General features: G+C 44.9%; 1 protein-coding gene across 1 annotated transcript in view; it reads left to right on the forward strand.

The window, feature by feature from the left end:
• The window catches only part of LOC146859670 (embryonic protein UVS.2-like), a 57,399-nt gene that overhangs the window by 13,851 nt on the left and 26,246 nt on the right, over positions 1 to 17,302 (forward strand). Inside the window, exons 6-8 of the mRNA XM_085643421.1 lie at positions 8,320 to 8,495; positions 11,285 to 11,366; positions 14,302 to 14,429. Coding sequence (XP_085499547.1) covers positions 8,320 to 8,495; positions 11,285 to 11,366; positions 14,302 to 14,429 — 386 coding nt within the window. The remainder of the gene's footprint in view (positions 1 to 8,319; positions 8,496 to 11,284; positions 11,367 to 14,301; positions 14,430 to 17,302) is intronic.

Raw genomic sequence — 17,302 nt, forward strand, 5'->3', positions numbered from 1 at the left:
ATCTGCAGTATACGGCTTGTACTAGAGGGTGTGCAACACCTTTAATCCCAGCCCTATCCATGACACAGACTCTCTCGAAAACTGGCATCTACCCAGTGCCGCCTTACCAGCCTCCCACTGCAAAAACCATGGCAGATAAAGAGCTTAAGCCGAACAACAATCACACCAAACCTGAACCTGGGAGCGAGCTGGAGGATGAGGTGGACGGCGCTTCCCAGTAACTGTGTGACCGGTGCTCTCGTTGGAACTTTGACGATGCCCCCTGGGTGGAATCCATAACTGTCTGTACTTACCGCGGTGTCCAAGCAACTTTGGCCGATGCCCGGTGGAGCTGTCCTATGCAGCTATAGAGGAGTTGGGCTCTGGTTCACCCCTCGGCCGTCACCTACCCAGCCTGACATCGGACATTGTTTCCCTCATCTCCCTGTTGTGTCTTCCACCTGCATTCCTTAATCCTGTTTATCATTCCCCTCTACCTTTCACTCCCCTAAAACGTGCGTATGCGCTATAACTCATATTATTGTGTAATCTCATGTTTCTCTCATATGTCTATACTTGGCTATGTAATTATGTAACCTGTAACTCGCTGATCCTCATGTAAAGCGCTCTGATACCTCTGGTTCTAGCCAGCGCTATATAAAATTCTGCAAATAAATAAATAAAAATTGATTGATCTATACTCTATATCGTTCTAGGTCAATATAAACATACTTGATAACATGATACAACACCCTAAATGAGCAATGACCTTATGTGGTCTGAAAACTCTCAGTTAAAGATCACCCGTGGGCTGCTGACAATCACTTAGAGACCCATCATGGTTTTTGGTGTCTCAGTGAATGACCATTCATGTTCTGTGAGTTCTCACTGAGGTATCCCTATGGGTTGTGTTCTCTACATGAATGACCCTCCAGTGGTTCAGGACTGTCCGCGATGACCCTCTTTGGATTCACAGTGAAAGGCCCTACATAGGTTGAGGATTTAAAATGATAGGCCTTCCATTGGCTGTGGATTCTTAGTGGGAGATGGTCCTGCATGGGGTGCGAGCACCATTCTCTGTGGAGTCTTAGTTATAAATCCACTACTGAGATATGACCCTCAATGACTGGAAACTCTCAGTAGAAGTTGCCCCTCAATGGGTAGTAAACTTAGGGTTAAAGACATTTCATGGCAAGTGGACTGTCAGTGAAAGGCTTTCCAGGTGTTGTGAACTGAGTGATGGAACTTCCATGGGTTTACACCTTTCTGTGAGAAATAATACCAAATGGTTTTGACTTCTCAGTGAAAGTGTACCATAAGGGTTTGTGGACTCTGTGTGGTCTACCTACTGTTCCATGCATTTCTACTAAGCTCTCAATGCTGAACCAACGCTGGACTATAAATAGCTTAGAGGTACTGATTTTGGGATTCTGTATGCTTTGTTCATTCCCTATAGGTTCTGATGGCTGGATCCTGCATACTTTGTTCATTCCCTAGTGTTGTGATTAAGGGCGGGCAGAGAACTCCGCTCCGCCAGCGGAGTGTGCGGAGATTTGCCTACTCCGCGCTTTGCTGAGAACACGGAATATAGGGAAAAACTCTGACTCAGCAGTGGAGCGGAGTTAGCCAGCCACCCCCTACTAAATTGTCTCCCCGCCTCCACCCCCCAATAAAAAATACTATAAAAGTAATTTAAAAAGAAATAAAGTCACTTACCTTTACTGCGGCGTCCCCGGGCTGCCCTCGTCCTCCTTGCCGTACATCTTGCACACGCGTGCATTATCTTGCAAAAAATGCGCATTCGCTCATATATTTTGTGTTGTGTTGCGAAGTGTTTTGCCCTGGCCACCTCTGTTAGTAAGTTATTATATTCCTATTGCTTTATGTCTACTGTCTGTTTGGCTGTCCCTTCTGGGGTAAGTGTAAGATTTAGTTCACAGGATAGTAAGTCTTTCTCAACCTCCTCCAGCTATTTCCTCTTTTCTTTTTTGTGACCTGTTATAAGCGAGAGTGCTTGTACCTTCAGTACTGTCTTGAAAGACTCACAAAGAATCTGGGGTGAATCCACAGACCCAACATTTTCTTTAAAATAATCGTCAGTGGATTTGATGAAGTCAGTCCTAATATGGGGGACCTTCAGGTACCAAAGGTTGGGTGAAATTGTCTTGCGCGTGGGTGGTGTCGCTAGCGAGTAGCGTGCACAAATCGGGGAGTGATTCGAAATACCCCTTGCTAAATGCTGCCCGTCTTTGAAGTATTGCAGTTTGTCGGCCGGTGCTATAATGTGATCTATTCGGGAGAGACTGTTATGACCTCTGGAGTGGAATGTGTATTGCCGTGCGAGAGGGTTGATCCTGCACCACACATTCACGAGTCAAAAGGCAGCCATAAAGTCAGCCAGGTTTTGATCTGATGTGAGGGGAGTTTCTGGGCGGAAGGCAATCTTTCTGATCGCAAAGTGTCATGTTTGAGTCTCCTCCTATCACCAGGTCACGATCTGGTAGGTCTATTATCATTTTATTCATGTCTGGGAAAGCAGTCCTGTGAAGTGCTGGGGGTGCATATGCTGACATAATGTGGAAACATCTTACTTCCCAGCTGCCTGTTATGGCCACGAAGCGACCCTGTTCATCTAAGTGGGTCTGGTCAACCATAAAGGGGAATGCTTTCGCAGTGGTATACCTGTTCCTCTGTACTCCGATGCAAAGCCCGAGTGCGTAAATAATTTGTACCCCTATCTGTTGAGCGCTTTGCATGTGTTCCCGATTAAATGGGTTTCCTGGAGAAGGACAACAACGGATGCGTCTCTCTTTATATATTGGAGCACAATCCCCCTTTTGAGTTTGTCTCCTAAAGTGTTAACATTCACAGGGGAGTAGCTTGAGCGAGGTGTCCATCCCCCTATCCTACATGTGTGGCCCTGCCGGGGTCATAGTGGAAGTGACTGAGCATTGGTATCACATGCCGGAAATATTTTAATTGCCTAGCTCTCAAGTTTATTTGATTTGACTGTTTCTGCCAGTCAGTGAGCTACGATAAGTTTAGGGTCAAGTGATGCGATGCATGAAGTTTGTGAAGGAAAGCTTTCTGTTGTGACTCCTTATAGTACAACGGTAACTAGAACTATTCCCAACACCATGAGAGTGCCCCACCCTACCTCCCTGCATGACGGTGTCTGAACATTTACTACTCACCTCCCTAACATTGCAGAGCAGCTGTCACCCTCCCCTCCCTTTCAAAGATGGGATGTGAACCTACTGATCCCACCCCACGATCCCCAAAAATATATAATAATAAGACATGATGTGAATTCCTTTAGTCTTTTCGTTATATATGTCACTCGTCAGAGTATTCGGATACTTGGATAGGTGCCCGATCACAGAGGGCTAACGTCCTGGAGTACTAGTCCCTACAGATCGTGACTGTTGCAAGTGTGGATAGATGAAACAGGTTTAAGCCATCTTTTTACTGATATTGTCACTATGAAGCTGATGTTGCCGAGCTTAGATGCTCTTCGGGCCCTCAGGTGCTCCACCCTCTGTGAGCTGCACCTCTTCCGGGCGTGGGTCTACTCGCTTCTGTTACTTCTAGGGTCATTGCATCCGCCTGTCAGGGGTGCCTGAGTCACTGACTTTCCGCCATCCATCCAGCCATTTCCATGCTTCCTCGAAATATTGAAGAACCATGTTTTGCACTCTGCCTCTATCCTCAGCTTATTTTATACAAACAAGGGAACCCGAAAAATGGCTAAGGACCACGGGTATCAATTATATATGTAGAAATCAATGGTCCTGAGCAGACACTAAATTTTACATAAAATTAAATATAGACCACAATGGGTTACTATACACATCCGATGTCCAGCCGGACAGGGGATTTTTATGTTTCAGATACTAAAGGATATGGTCAAGGAGAATGAAAACACTACATTTATCGTGGGGCACAATCCTGCACCCTACAGCATGGGGAACGTGCGGGGGGGGAAAAGGGAATAACAATGCAGACAGTTTAGGACAAACAACAGTTACAGGCAAAGACTGAGAGCTGTTGCAACTTGCAGGCATAAATAAAGTTGTAGCATGTTTGACAAAATAGAGACCACAACGAGTAAGCACAATGGATATTTGTGGCACTATTTTTAAAAAGTCGACGTTTCGATCCCAAGCTCATTGATTAACGGGATCATCTTCAGGACTAAATTTATAACATTTGCCTGGTTTTTAACGCCTGTCAGAGTAAAGAAAACAAAGAAAATAGCTTGTGTGAACAAGGGAAAACTTAGAACATATTAAGATTACTCGAAAGTTATAGCATGTCAGAAGGTCAAGGTTATCAATTGTGCACATGGAGTTGTGGTTAAAACGATCGTGCTCGGGCCTATTCCGGTCAAGTGAGTGGGGATTTGTTTGTGAGTGTGCTATGGCAAGCAGGATTTTATAAGTGACATTCAATGGGGGAATGATGAATGACTGGAGGGGTTTGGAAGTTTAAGGCATCGGCGGGCTACCTAGTTTCTACGTAAAAATGGTTTAAAAACTAGAACCACGTGAGTTATTAAAGGTGTGTGAATGTGCATTCCGATCGTGAGCGGCATGGGGGACAGTCGTATTTATTAAAAAATAAGAACCGGTATTGGGAGGACGTGAAGTTATGAGAAACACGTAACCGGGGGTGTTAACCATTACGGAATGGCGCGTGACTCAGTGAGAAAAGTAAGTGTAACATGTATGCTTACCCCAATTGAGGACATAGGGGTATCACATATGGCAGGTCAGAGTGGAAACTGACAATGAAGAACAGCGTTGTTGCTTTTGGTTTGGTCGCTGTGAAAAAAGTTACATTGCGGTTGGATTTGGTGTGTCATAATCGATGTGGGGTTGGGATGTAAATGAGTCTAGGGCACATACCTTGCAGTTAAGGTTTCTATAAAACTTAGTGGGCGCCGGAGCGTGCTGCTCCTTGCCTGGATCGGCTGTTGGGTAGTTAGACTGTGGTGCAGATGGGCCACATTTCAATGCGCCAAGGTATTGCTTCAATATACTAATATGTTACAGTCCAAGCTTGAAGGAATTGAAAAAGTTATTGCTATGAGAGCACTAAGCACCAGCGCCCAGTGCCTGCCATTGAGCCGGTTACTACACAGCACATTGTTGCTGAGGACAGAGATCTCCATTGCTGTATCTCTCTACAGGTAAGACAACCCCTCACCCCGATGTAATTGACTGTTTTAAGGATTTTTCCTCACTTAGGCAGCCTTTGACTAAAACCTCCCCTTATTTTCAATTCCTTCAAGCTTGGACTGTAACATATTAGTATATTGAAGCAATACCTTGGCCGTGCGACTGGAGTCGGACCCTTACGTCCGGGTCGGACTCCCCCCCGCGCTGGCAGTGGTGTGGACGACGTTGGAGCCCCCTAATACTAGCTCTCCTCAGCCACCCTGAAGAACAGCGAGCGGACTCCATTTTGAAGTGTCTTCCTGCGGCGAACGGCCGGTCCTCACGGCAACCGAGGGGCGCTCTCGCCCTGTGCAGTTCCCGAGTGGAGCACAAAGTTTTTCCGGTGTCTACATCCTCGGATCTCCGGTATACATGGTCACTTTTGTCCCGCTACTAAGTGCCTGCAGTGGAGATGACGATGGCGCCTGTTCTTCTTGCTGAGACGCTGGCTGACCCTGGACTCGCAGGGTCTGCGCGCTCATGTGCCCCGGAGCTGATTGCCGCATCGGAGGAGCAGCGGGATAGGGCGGACCGATGCATGGTACAGAGAGACCCGACCTGTGGGGATGTATTGGCCGCCCTCGTGGCGTTAAAAGTGGCGATGCGGAGTACTTGCTGGGCGCTGACCCGGAGAATCGATGAGGCACTGTTCGCAACGGGACGTTCCCGGCTGGAGGATCCCCCGCCGCCCATGTTTTCTCCTGGAGGTGAAACAATGTTGCAGAGCGGAGGGGCGGTGGCGCGGAGTCCTCCTGGCTACAATGTAACGCGTCAACCCATCGACACGGATACAGTTGCAGGGACACCCTCCATTTTGAACGCTGTGACTCTGCCTACGAACTACCTGTTGAGACCTAGCCTTTCACTTCCCTTGCCAGATGTTACCCTGAAGGCACCTATCGCTGGAGCTTCTGTGGCATGTTACTGCTGCGTTTGGGACCCTGAGGTACGATACGGCTTTATTGTCCCCTTTCCTCGAGAGCGGCCATCTTGTCTCTTTGTCCTGGCTGAAGGTGACTCGCAGCAATGGACGGGCCTGAACTACATCTGCCGGTCCGGACAGGGGTGATGGCAGGCTCGTTGTCGCTTTGGTTGGATCGGCGGACGGAGACCTGGACTGATACACGTTTTGCTATATTGGCTGAGTAGTTTTTAATGACCTGTTTTTTGCTACATGTCGCTGTGATTTCGCCCCCTGTTTCCTTCTTCTGCCGGGGGGCAGACTTGTGACGTACTGAAGTGCTGGGGGGTATTGATTCGAGACCACCGGGTTTACGTGGGTCTTTTGATACTGTGCTGTACATGGCGCAGGAGGTATGGGCGGCGCGGGAGTCCGGGAGTTCGGCAGTGGGGTGGGCTCCTCCCCGCTCTCCTTTTCCTGGGAGTAATAGGGTAGTGCACTCTTCCTTTTCTATGGTTCTTTTTCCTTTCTTCTTTTCTTAATTCTACATTTCGGGTTCCTATGGGGCGACAGACACGTAGCTAGGGGGGGGGTAGGCCATAGCCTCGGCATGCGTGTAGGGTGGGGGGTCTTCTTCGGCACATTTTTTTTTATTTCTATGGGCCTTCTTTTTCCTTTTTCCGTCCTTTCTTACGTCTTTTTCTAGGGTCAGTGGGGGGGACTGCTGTTAGGAGGGTAGCGGCTGGGAGGCACACCTCGCTGCGTATCTATATCCTGGTATTATAGATTCGTGCCTCCATTTTAGATGTGTTCACTGTTAGTTGACTCTCCTGTTGGCTGTTACCCATTTATCATATGATCGTCTGTTCTGTACACTGATCCGTTCTAGTTTCTGTATCTCCTTACATAAAATTTTTAAAATTAACCTTGCTGTCTCCTGCCACTCGGTGCACGTGGATTTATTGTAACTTAGGTCGTATGCTTTTATGTGCTGCCGTGCCACCGAGTGGACATATACTTTGCTATCAAGCTTCAGAATTGTCGAGGCCGGCCGGATGGTTGTAGGCCCGTATTTGTCTTGTACACAGTGCTAAATAAAGGTTTATAAAAAATAAAAAATAAAAAATATGCCAACTGCCGATATGCCAATGTTAACATGACTTAGGTAAAGACCATAACCACTTTAGCACTAGTTAGCAGTGGTAAAGTGCGCAGAATACTTTTTGCAGCTAAACCAAAGTCAGTCGAAACAGGTGGTTGGAAGGCAAAAAGTTAGGGGAAGCTAGGTCTAACACCAAGTTACTTCTGTTATACATATGACTGCTTAAGAGCAGCAAGGGTGAGTAGCTGAGAATTGCTCCAGGGGGTGGTTGAGGGTTTGGAACTCACAGTACGATAACATATGAGTAACTAAAATTCCTGTAAAGATAATTTGTTAATTTTGATTGTGCTTTGCATTTACATAAAGGAAAGCAAGGGAGTTAACATAGAGAACACCTAAAACACAGAAGGTCTTGGTTGCTCATGTGGCCAAAATACAACCTCAATCAATACCCTAACATGCTTCTGGTACATCAGTGCAGTTGTAGCCCATGCATTGTGTTATCCTACAGGGAGATGTTATGCTGTTCTCTGCTACAGCCAGAAACTCTTTTATTATGGTGGTGTTTATAATTCTCCGGTTTAGTGGAGCAAAGATGTCAGACAAAGTGCTACAACATATGAGCATGGCTATGATATGCCCGGTGTTTGACTGGACAGGTTTCTCTAGGTGATGCCCATCACAACAGAGGGGCAGGAGTCGGTCTCAGGTCCTTTTGCTGGACAGAAATGTTGAGTCTAATAGGAAAGAACCACCTATAGATCCATGAGGTCTACATGCCAAGATTAGAGAGGCAGAAATATGTCTACAAAGGATAAAGACATTACATACAATGTAAAATGCCACACACAACTGGAACACTGACTGCATTGGAGTATGGATTCTAGCTGTCAGGGACTAAACAGATTTACCCACCGACAGCTGGTAAATCTGCCCTCCCAGGCAGATAATACTCACAGATTGTCACTGTCCTAGAATCCCTCCTCCCTTGCAGATAACAACAGTCAGAGAGGAGACGCACAGGCTGATGCCTTGTGTGGGGTAAGATTGTAATATTCTTTCTCCAAGGGTGACATTGCAGTGATTTATGGATCTCTCTTGTCTATCTTCTTCCTTAGGTGCTGGTCATACATCGGGAAGATAGGGGGAGTTCAGCAGGTATCCCTCTCTGGGGAATGTATGTCTAGAGGAACCATCCAGCATGAGCTGAACCACGCCCTGGGCTTCTACCACGAGCAGAACCGCAGCGACCGAGACAACTATGTGACCATCATGACACAGTACATCTCGCCTGGTAAGTGAAACCCCTTGGGTTCCACTTACTACTGAGATAAAAAACTGCGTATGGCTCAGGTTCCTTCTGGGCTCACCTTGGCAATGTTTTAGACCCCTGATTTGTTAAGCTTAAGTTTTATCACAAATTCCCACCAACACATCACATCCTTTCTATCAATCTGACCCTTGGTTACGGTGATAAATATTTGTTACTGTTACAGACTGTCGTCCTTTTCACAAAAATTACCACAGCTTAGGTCATTAACTGGAGCAATGCTTCATTTGAAACCGTTTGTTGTTTGCCTACATTTAACTCCCTGTACAGGATGGGAGACGACCATTACATCTTGGTCATCACACCGCATTACCATTACAATGCGGTTGTTACAACAACCGCGTTGTTACCACGCAAAGCCATTACTACGCAAGTCATTACATCGACTTGTTGTAGATGGCGTGCTAACATTAGGAATAGTATAGTTTACTATTCCAACACCTTCCCTACTGTTACATAGGCTGGAGTTGGAATAGTAAATTACACATTTCTAATGTCAGCACGCCATCTACTGCAAGTTGATGTAATGACTTGCGTAGTAATGGCTTTGCGTGATAACAACGTGGTCATTGTAACGACCGCGTTGTGATGGCACACAATGTAATGACTCGTTTTGTAACTAATCATATTCACACAGGATAAATTGTGACCCGTATTTGAAATGCCCATGCCCTGATGTCGATATTGAGAATCAATGACTGCCAACTACAGTGCCCTGCTTCAGAGTGACGGGGTCCAGATTTACACAGATGTCACACAATACAGCGCAGCACATTAATTTGCTGTGCTGCATTGCATGAAAGCAATACTAAGATGTGGTGCTGTTATGCTCTCTCCCAGTGCTGATGACAGACTTTAGGCAGACATGTAGCAATGCAGAGACCCTTATGTGATTGGGCTAGAGTGTCTGAGTTGATGAAGCAAAGTTTTTGTGCTGAAAACTGTTCCTTTTAATACATAAACTACGCTTTGAGACTTTTTTCACTTCGTTTGTGTGCTAAACACTGCAGCTCCGATGCAAAGTAGGAAAACAAGAAGAAATGAAAACATTTCACCTCATACACTTCTCTCGAGGTTGCACAGGATTTTGGCTCAAATCCCTGTTAACAATTTATTGTAGATAGGGGATTATGTCTACACCCATGGGTGGTTGCATAGGATTGCCCATGCACCACACATCAAATTTCCCCTTGATACAAATTCATGCAAGGCATCGCAAAGAGCAACTGTGTATTACTTTAAGTAACTTTGGTTTACAAGCCAATGCAAATTGTGATTTGTTTTGAATAGTGAATCCCAAGTGAACACTTTCCATCAGGCTTGCATTAGAAAAGTAACATAAATCTGACACAAAGCATGTGTTTTGCATCTGGGCCCAGATGAGTTGTACAGCGCCTTCAGCGAATATAAGTCTTTGTCCCGCAGTCTTTTCTCCCGCATGGAATCACAACGCGGTTGTTACAACGACCGCGTTGTGATTCCGCACACCATTACTCCGCAAGTCGGAACGACTTGCGGAGGGGGGGCGCTGGATGTTGGAATAGTATAATTTACTATTCCAACTCCAGTCTGTGCGGACACTAGGGAAGGTGTTGGATTTTAAATTCAACACCTCTACCCCCTCCGCAAGTCGTTGTTCTGACTTGCGGAGTAATGGTATGCGGAATCACAACGTGGTCGTTGTAATGACCGCGTTGTGATTCCATGCGGGAAAAAAGTTTAGTCATAAACGTTGATTACCGCCTTCAGCATCCCTCTTTCTCACTCCACCTTCTCATATACAAATAATAGTGTTTCTTTCTACAGTTTTTTTATCTTCTGTTTGCACGGCATCTCAAAAAGCCTCCTCTGTAGCCCCAAACCTCGGCATGAAACACTCCCCTCTCCCTCTTCATTCAAATACACGTCTCCTCTCTCTGAGCACAGCCTACTTCAACTCACAGGCATGTTTGCCTTAATCTTTATCTTCATCTTTTATTCCAAATTTTCAAATAAATCACCTTTGCTTTGAAAGTCATTCCTGCAAAGTAATAATACCTTTTTCATGTATTAATCCCACAAATCATCTATTAGAACTCACATACCCCTTCCACTTCTCAAATGATCACCACTAACTCCTAATAATTTACTCCTCCTCTAAGAAACTGGAGTAAATGAATGGAAAGGTTTTCTTGAGAGCTCAAGACTAATCCTAAATCTTGGGTGACAGGAGCAGTGTGCTCTCCGGCATAAAGTGCTTCAGTGCCTTGTCAGGGATAGTAATCGCTATGTATCTGTAACTACAATACAATCTGATGGGTGAAGAACATTCTCTGAAGATAATCAAGGGGGTTGGAACACTTTATGAGGCAAAAAAAAATGTAGAAGCAAAAAACATGATGATTTTCCGGTCAAAAAGACAACAGTGAGTAATCTTAAAACATAGCCGAAACTCCAGTATGCCAATCCCTGATGTATGGAGCACTGATATTTATTTAGTGTGAATCTCGCTAGGGAGCAAGTTGAGGCTGTTCATCAGATAGGATTTACATTTAGAATTACACAATTTAATTTCACATGCTGATGTGCCAAAACCCAAGATTTGAACCCCCCCCCCCTTGTTCCAAATTTGACAGCTCAGCCAGTAGACTATTTCTAAGCCCTGATATAGCAGAAGCCGCACTGCCCCCTAGTGAGCAGGGACCATTATTGAAATGTGCCCTATCAGGCTCAGTCAGCACTAACTCATCTTTACTGTCTGCTCATCTTAACAGGAGACATCAGCAACTTTAACAAAGAGAACACCAACAACCTTGGCCTGCCATACGACTACTCCTCAGTGATGCATTATGGGAGGTAAGTCTCCGATGCTCAGCTAAGAAGAGATTTTCTGCTTAAAACTCTCATTGAAGGCTTTTACATATAGACAGTGACCATGATTTAGATTTTGGTGGACAGTGTACTCCGTTGCGCGCATGACATATTACCCTCCCTGCCAAACCCTAGAACCACCTGCTTCATTTAAAGATGGGCGGACCCTAAGTATTCGGTCAACCAAGCCCCTGTTTTTTCCTGTCCATCACCACCAGGAAAAACCTAGCATTGAGCGACAGGAAGAGTATGATAACGACTCCCACAACCTGGGTGAAAACCTTTAGTAATTGAAAGGAACTGCAGTGATGATGGTTCCTTTTTTTGTGTGGAGATGACTGCTGGGCTGAGGTCATGTCTAAATTTGGCGGATGGAGTACCATCGGGATGGCATTCGTAATGTCCTTCTCCAACCCCTTAATCCTTCGTCCAGCAAACCCCAATTCACACCCAGTGATCCTGATCACATTCTGATGTGATCTCTTTAATCAGAGCTGAGATTGCGGGAAATGGCAAGTAGAGGGTGATGTTTATTTCACCTTTGCTGGTAGAGTGGATACAGGGAGAAGAGCTTGGTGGATATTGGATTCTCTATATGTGAAGAAGAGCACCAGAATGGTAGCTGTGTTTGTTAGGTGGAAGAGGGGCATTGGAAAGACGGCTTTGTTGGTGTCATGAATGCCAGCATTGGTAGCGCCATAGGTGATGAAAGTGAGAAAGGGCAGTAGACTCATGGCTGTGTCAGTGAACATGCTCCCGCAGAGCTGGCGGTCCATGGATGAGAAAGAGTAGTACCACCATGGCTGTGTTGGTGAACATGATTGGTTAGGACTGACGCTCTGTATGTGAACCGGCATACGGAATGATGGCTGTGTTTGTTAGGGGGAAGAGGGGCAATGGAAAGATGGCTTTGTTGGTGTCGTGAATGCCAGCATTTGGTAGCGCCATCGGTTATGAAAGTGAGAAAAGTCAGTAGACTCATGGCTGTGTCAGTGAACATGCTCTCACAGAGCTGACGGTCCATGGATGAGAAAGAGTAGTGCCACCATGGCTAGGTGGGTGAATATGATTGGTCAGGACTGATGATCTGTATGCAAAGTGGGGTATGAAATTATGGCTGTGTTGGTGAACATGATTGGTTAGGATTGATGCTCTATATGTGAACCGGGATACGGAATGATGGCTGTGTTGCTGAACATGATTGGTTAGGATTGACGCTCTGTATGTGAAGAGGGGTGCAGAATGATGGCTGTGTTGGTGAACATGATTGGTCAGAATTGACGCTCTGTATGTGAAGTGGGGAAGGGAATGATGGCTGTGTTGGTGAACATGATTGTTTAGGACCGACGCTCTGTATGTGAAGCAGGGTATGGAATGATGGCTGTGTTGGTGAACATGATTGGTTAGGACTGACGCTCTGTATGTGAACCGGGATACGGAATGATGGCTGTGTTTGTTAGGGGGAAGAGGGGCAATGGAAAGATGGCTTTGTTGGGGTCGTGAATGCCAGCATTTGGTAGCGCCATCGGTTATGGAAGTGAGAAAAGGCAGTAGACTCATGGCTGTGTCAGTGAACATGCTCTCACAGAGCTGACGGTCCATGGATGAGAAAGAGTAGTGCCACCAAGGCTAGGTTGGTGAACATGATTGGTCAGGACTAAAGATCTGTATGCAAAGTGGGGTATGAAATGATGGCTGTGTTGGTGAACATGATTGGTTAGGATTGATGCTTTGTATGTGAACCGGGATACGGAATGATGGCTGTGTTGCTGAACATGATTGGTTAGGATTGACGCTCTGTATGTGAAGAGGGGTGCAGAATGATGGCTGTGTTGGTGAACATGATTGGTCAGAATTGACGCTCTGTATGTGAAGTGTGGAAGGGAATGGTGGCTGTGTTGGTGAACATGATTGGTTAGGACCGATGCTCTGTATGTGAAGCAGGGTATGGAATGATGGCTGTATTGGTGAACATGATTGGTTAGGACCAACACTCTGTATGTGAAGTGGGGTATGAAATGATGGCTGTGTTGGTGAACATTATTGGTCAGGATTGATGTTCTGTATTTGAAGTGGGGTAGGGACTGATGGCTGTGTTGGTGAACATGATTGGTCAGAATTGACACTCTGTCTGTGAAGTGGGGTAGGGAATGATGACTGTGTTGGTGAACATGATTGGTCAGAATTGACGCTCTGCATGTGAAGTGGGGTAGGGAATGATGGCTGTGTTGGTGAACATGATTGGTCAGAATTGACGCTCTGTCTGCGAAGTGGGGTAGGGAATGATGGCTGTGTTGGTGAACATGATTGGTTAAGAATGAAGCTGAATGTGAAGCAAGGTACAGAAAGATAACTGGCCACCACAGTGTGGAACTGCCATAGATGATGAACGTGAGAAAGTGAAGTTCAGTCATGCCTGTGTCAGTGAACATGTTACCATAGAGTGGAAAGTCCATGGGTGCAGAAAGACAGGTAAATGCTGTCTGAGTTGGTGAACATACTCGGTTTAGAGTGGAAGCGCCATTGTTAACAAATCACATGAGGATAATACCTCAGTGCTGACATCTCTGTCATAAGCAGAAATGTTGTGAGACTCAACAAGAGGAATTTTTCAAACCAGTGCTTTTTAGTATCTGAGATGCTGAGTGTGAGGGAGGGCGCTAAGGTGAGTGTGTACTGCCACCTGTGGATTAGATGCTCATGAAAAGGAGAACTGAGATTGAGCTGGGCAGGATCTGCGGGGGGCTTGTTCAGTAAAAGCATTAGACAAGCAATGCTTTAAGCAAACACCAAATAATTTCACCCTCACCTGTTCCCGCAGTAGACTCATCTGGACTCGCTGTAGAGTTTTTTGGGTAAATAATGAACCAAGATGGCACATGCATCGTGGGCTTTATCTGTGATGTCTTCCTTTCCCCAGGTATGCTTTCAGTAACACATCTGGACAGCCGACCATCGTCCCCAAGCCAAATCCTGATACACCCATTGGACAGAGAGATGGACTTAGCACCCTCGATGTTTCCAAAATCAACACCCTCTACCAGTGCAGTAAGAAGTGCATGCTCGCAGATAGATTCAGAAATTTCATAGCAGTCACAGCATCTTTTCGTCTTAGACTGCAATGTTATCTTTTTTAATGATTCCAGGTCAATTTCCAACAATATAATCCATCATGGGACATTTTCTGTTTCTTTAGTTTTTTTGTAGAGCACACCCTATTAAATGAATTATTGTGTTTAGTTGCTAGGGCTGTTAAATAAATAATATAAAATAGCATGTGCATGTAAGTGCTGCAAAAAAGAATCAAAGTAAAACGTTTTAAGGCTTTCCTAAAGGTAAGTAGAGTATGTCTATTGTTAATATACAGAGGCAGTACATTCAAAATCTTTTTGCCCGTTAGCGAGAATTTGCAGTTTCCCTTCCTCTGCATGTCAGACAGACTGATGCTGTTTCCTTGATGCACTTGAAAATAAGGAATGCTTTATTGAAGATAAGGACCTTTTGGATAGGGCTTTGGGATAGGCACCAATGAAGTCTAGTCTGTTGATATACTACAATATGTCCATATTATTAAACCAAGTCATCTCACCATGTCTAGAGCATGTACCATCTTAGTAGTTTGATTTTGGGAAGCCCACTCATAAAGGAAATTAGTTTAATCCAGGATTGAATCAGTCAGTGAACCAGATATGATTTTGTGTTATTTTTTTGGATGTAGGGAAATGCCTATTTAAGTTGTCTTATGTTGAATAAACGTATACACACTACAGAGCCTCAAGTTCAATTCTGCATTCCAGATGACCCTAAGGGGCATATTATCTAGGACAGTATCGCCGCTTTAGCGGCACTTTTTTCCTCTAAAGCGGCGATATTCTTATCGCCCTATTAACAAGGTGGCGCTAACATGCATTACCGCATGTTACCAGCCGAATTTCTAACGATACGCATCTTAGCGAAAACATCGCTAATGAGATGTAAAGTAGGCGTGCCATCCTGAAACAACATGAGAAAGGTCGGTAACACAACATCTTGGTATTTACAATGCGGCCCCACAACCGCGTAGCGATGTAAAAAGTCCAGCTAACTGCGGTTTGGGCCAGATTTTAACACCTCAAAAAAATCTGACTTAGCCATCTCGTCAATGGGAGGTGGGTTGTCAGGCTAAGTCCACCATGGCGTATTATCAAGGATTTCCCCATCGCTGAGTTTTTATCGCTGTATTTCCAGCGATATTCATGCATTTCGCCGCTATCGCTGGACTTTTAATCACCTTGGAGATAAGCGTTGATGATAACATGCTAACTTAGGGATGGAATCCAGGAATAGTCGGCCATAAGTAAAACAGCACTGAGCGTGCTTTGCAATATTTCTCGCAATTTCTTGATAATATGCCCCTCAGGTTTTTTTAGCTTTCTTTTTGAAGGTTGATGTTAGCTCAAATAACTCTGGAGGCTAATCGAGGTTATTTGGGAGTCTGTGACTTGAGGCTATGGAGAACATCCCAGGTTTTGCTCCATTTATCATAAGCCCACTTTTATTCATCTCCATGGTCTCTGGGGTTAATGATAGAAAACAGCAGCTTGATAAACAAAAAAGACAGGAAGAAAGGATGAAAATTGGGGCACTTTACTTTCAACCTTTCCCTCTGCTGATTCGAAGGACTCTAGTCTGACACTTTCTGTCTGTCCTCTTAGAAATATTTCAAAATTATCATAATCATTCCATAGCTGTTTCTGCCATAGTAGGCATGGTTCAGATCTGGTCCAGAAGAAAGATCTAACAATATAAGTCAAGATGAAGACATTTCACCATCATCAGCTAAGGCAGGAATCTAGCACTGTCTTATTGCCCTGCTGAGGACTAAAACTGCAACCGATAGTCCCTCTTTGTTCTGCCTGCTGTTAGGATGAAATCTCGCAGTCATCTCCTGCATGGATCCCAGTATTAATCCCCTTCATTAATTCCAGCCTTTTGTCTCATCCTGACGCAATCCCAGCTTAAATCATCTGATAGATCACAGCACTTGTCCCCAGTGGGATCCCAGAATTTTTTTTCAGGGTGGATCCCAGCCTTTATCATATGGCGCACTGCCAGCACTTATTCCCATGTGAGATCCCAGTGTTTGTCCCCTGATAGGATCCCAGCATTTATCACTTATTTGCCCAGCAACTATTGGCCACTGGAATCCGGATTTGAATTGCCCCAATGAGTTCCTGCATGTATCTGGATTCCAGAATTTATCCCCTGGTTCGATACCAGAATTTATCACCTGATTAGATTCCACCATTTATCCTCTAACTGCATTTATCTACTGCTTTCAATTCCAGAATGTATCTACTGTTTGGATTCCAGCATTTATCCACTGATTGGATCCAGCCTTTATCCCCTGACTGGATTCCAGCATTTATCCTCTGACTGGATCCCAGCATTTATCCGTTCTGTTCGTGAGAGTATCCCAACTTTTTTTCCCATGTGAGATCCCAGCATTCATCTCCTGGCATAGATTCAGTGGATCCTGGAATTTGCTATTAAGTAGATCCCAGCCTGGATATGTAAATAGGATCCAACTATTTATTTCTGGCTACAATGTCAGCTTTGGTCTACTGACAGGATCCTTACTGATCTCTTGAGAAGATACCAGGACATATGTCCTAATAGGATCTCAGTACTGATGCCTTAGTTTGACTGACACACAATTGAATCCCAGCATTCATATGCTCATAATATCCTGGCTCCATACACCGATGAGATGTCATCATTGGCCTTTTATAGGATCTGAGCATTAATCTATTCATTGAGTCCTTGCATTCATGCCCTTCTTCTGGTTGGTTATATTATGTTTTTGATGATTCCAGTTCAATTTAAACTAAAATCATCCTTAATGTTACATTATTGTTTTTTCTGTTTATTTGTAGAGCTCA

The sequence above is a fragment of the Triturus cristatus genome, chromosome 3_1 (assembly GCF_964204655.1).
Source record: "Triturus cristatus chromosome 3_1, aTriCri1.1, whole genome shotgun sequence".
Taxonomy (NCBI): domain Eukaryota; kingdom Metazoa; phylum Chordata; class Amphibia; order Caudata; family Salamandridae; genus Triturus; species Triturus cristatus.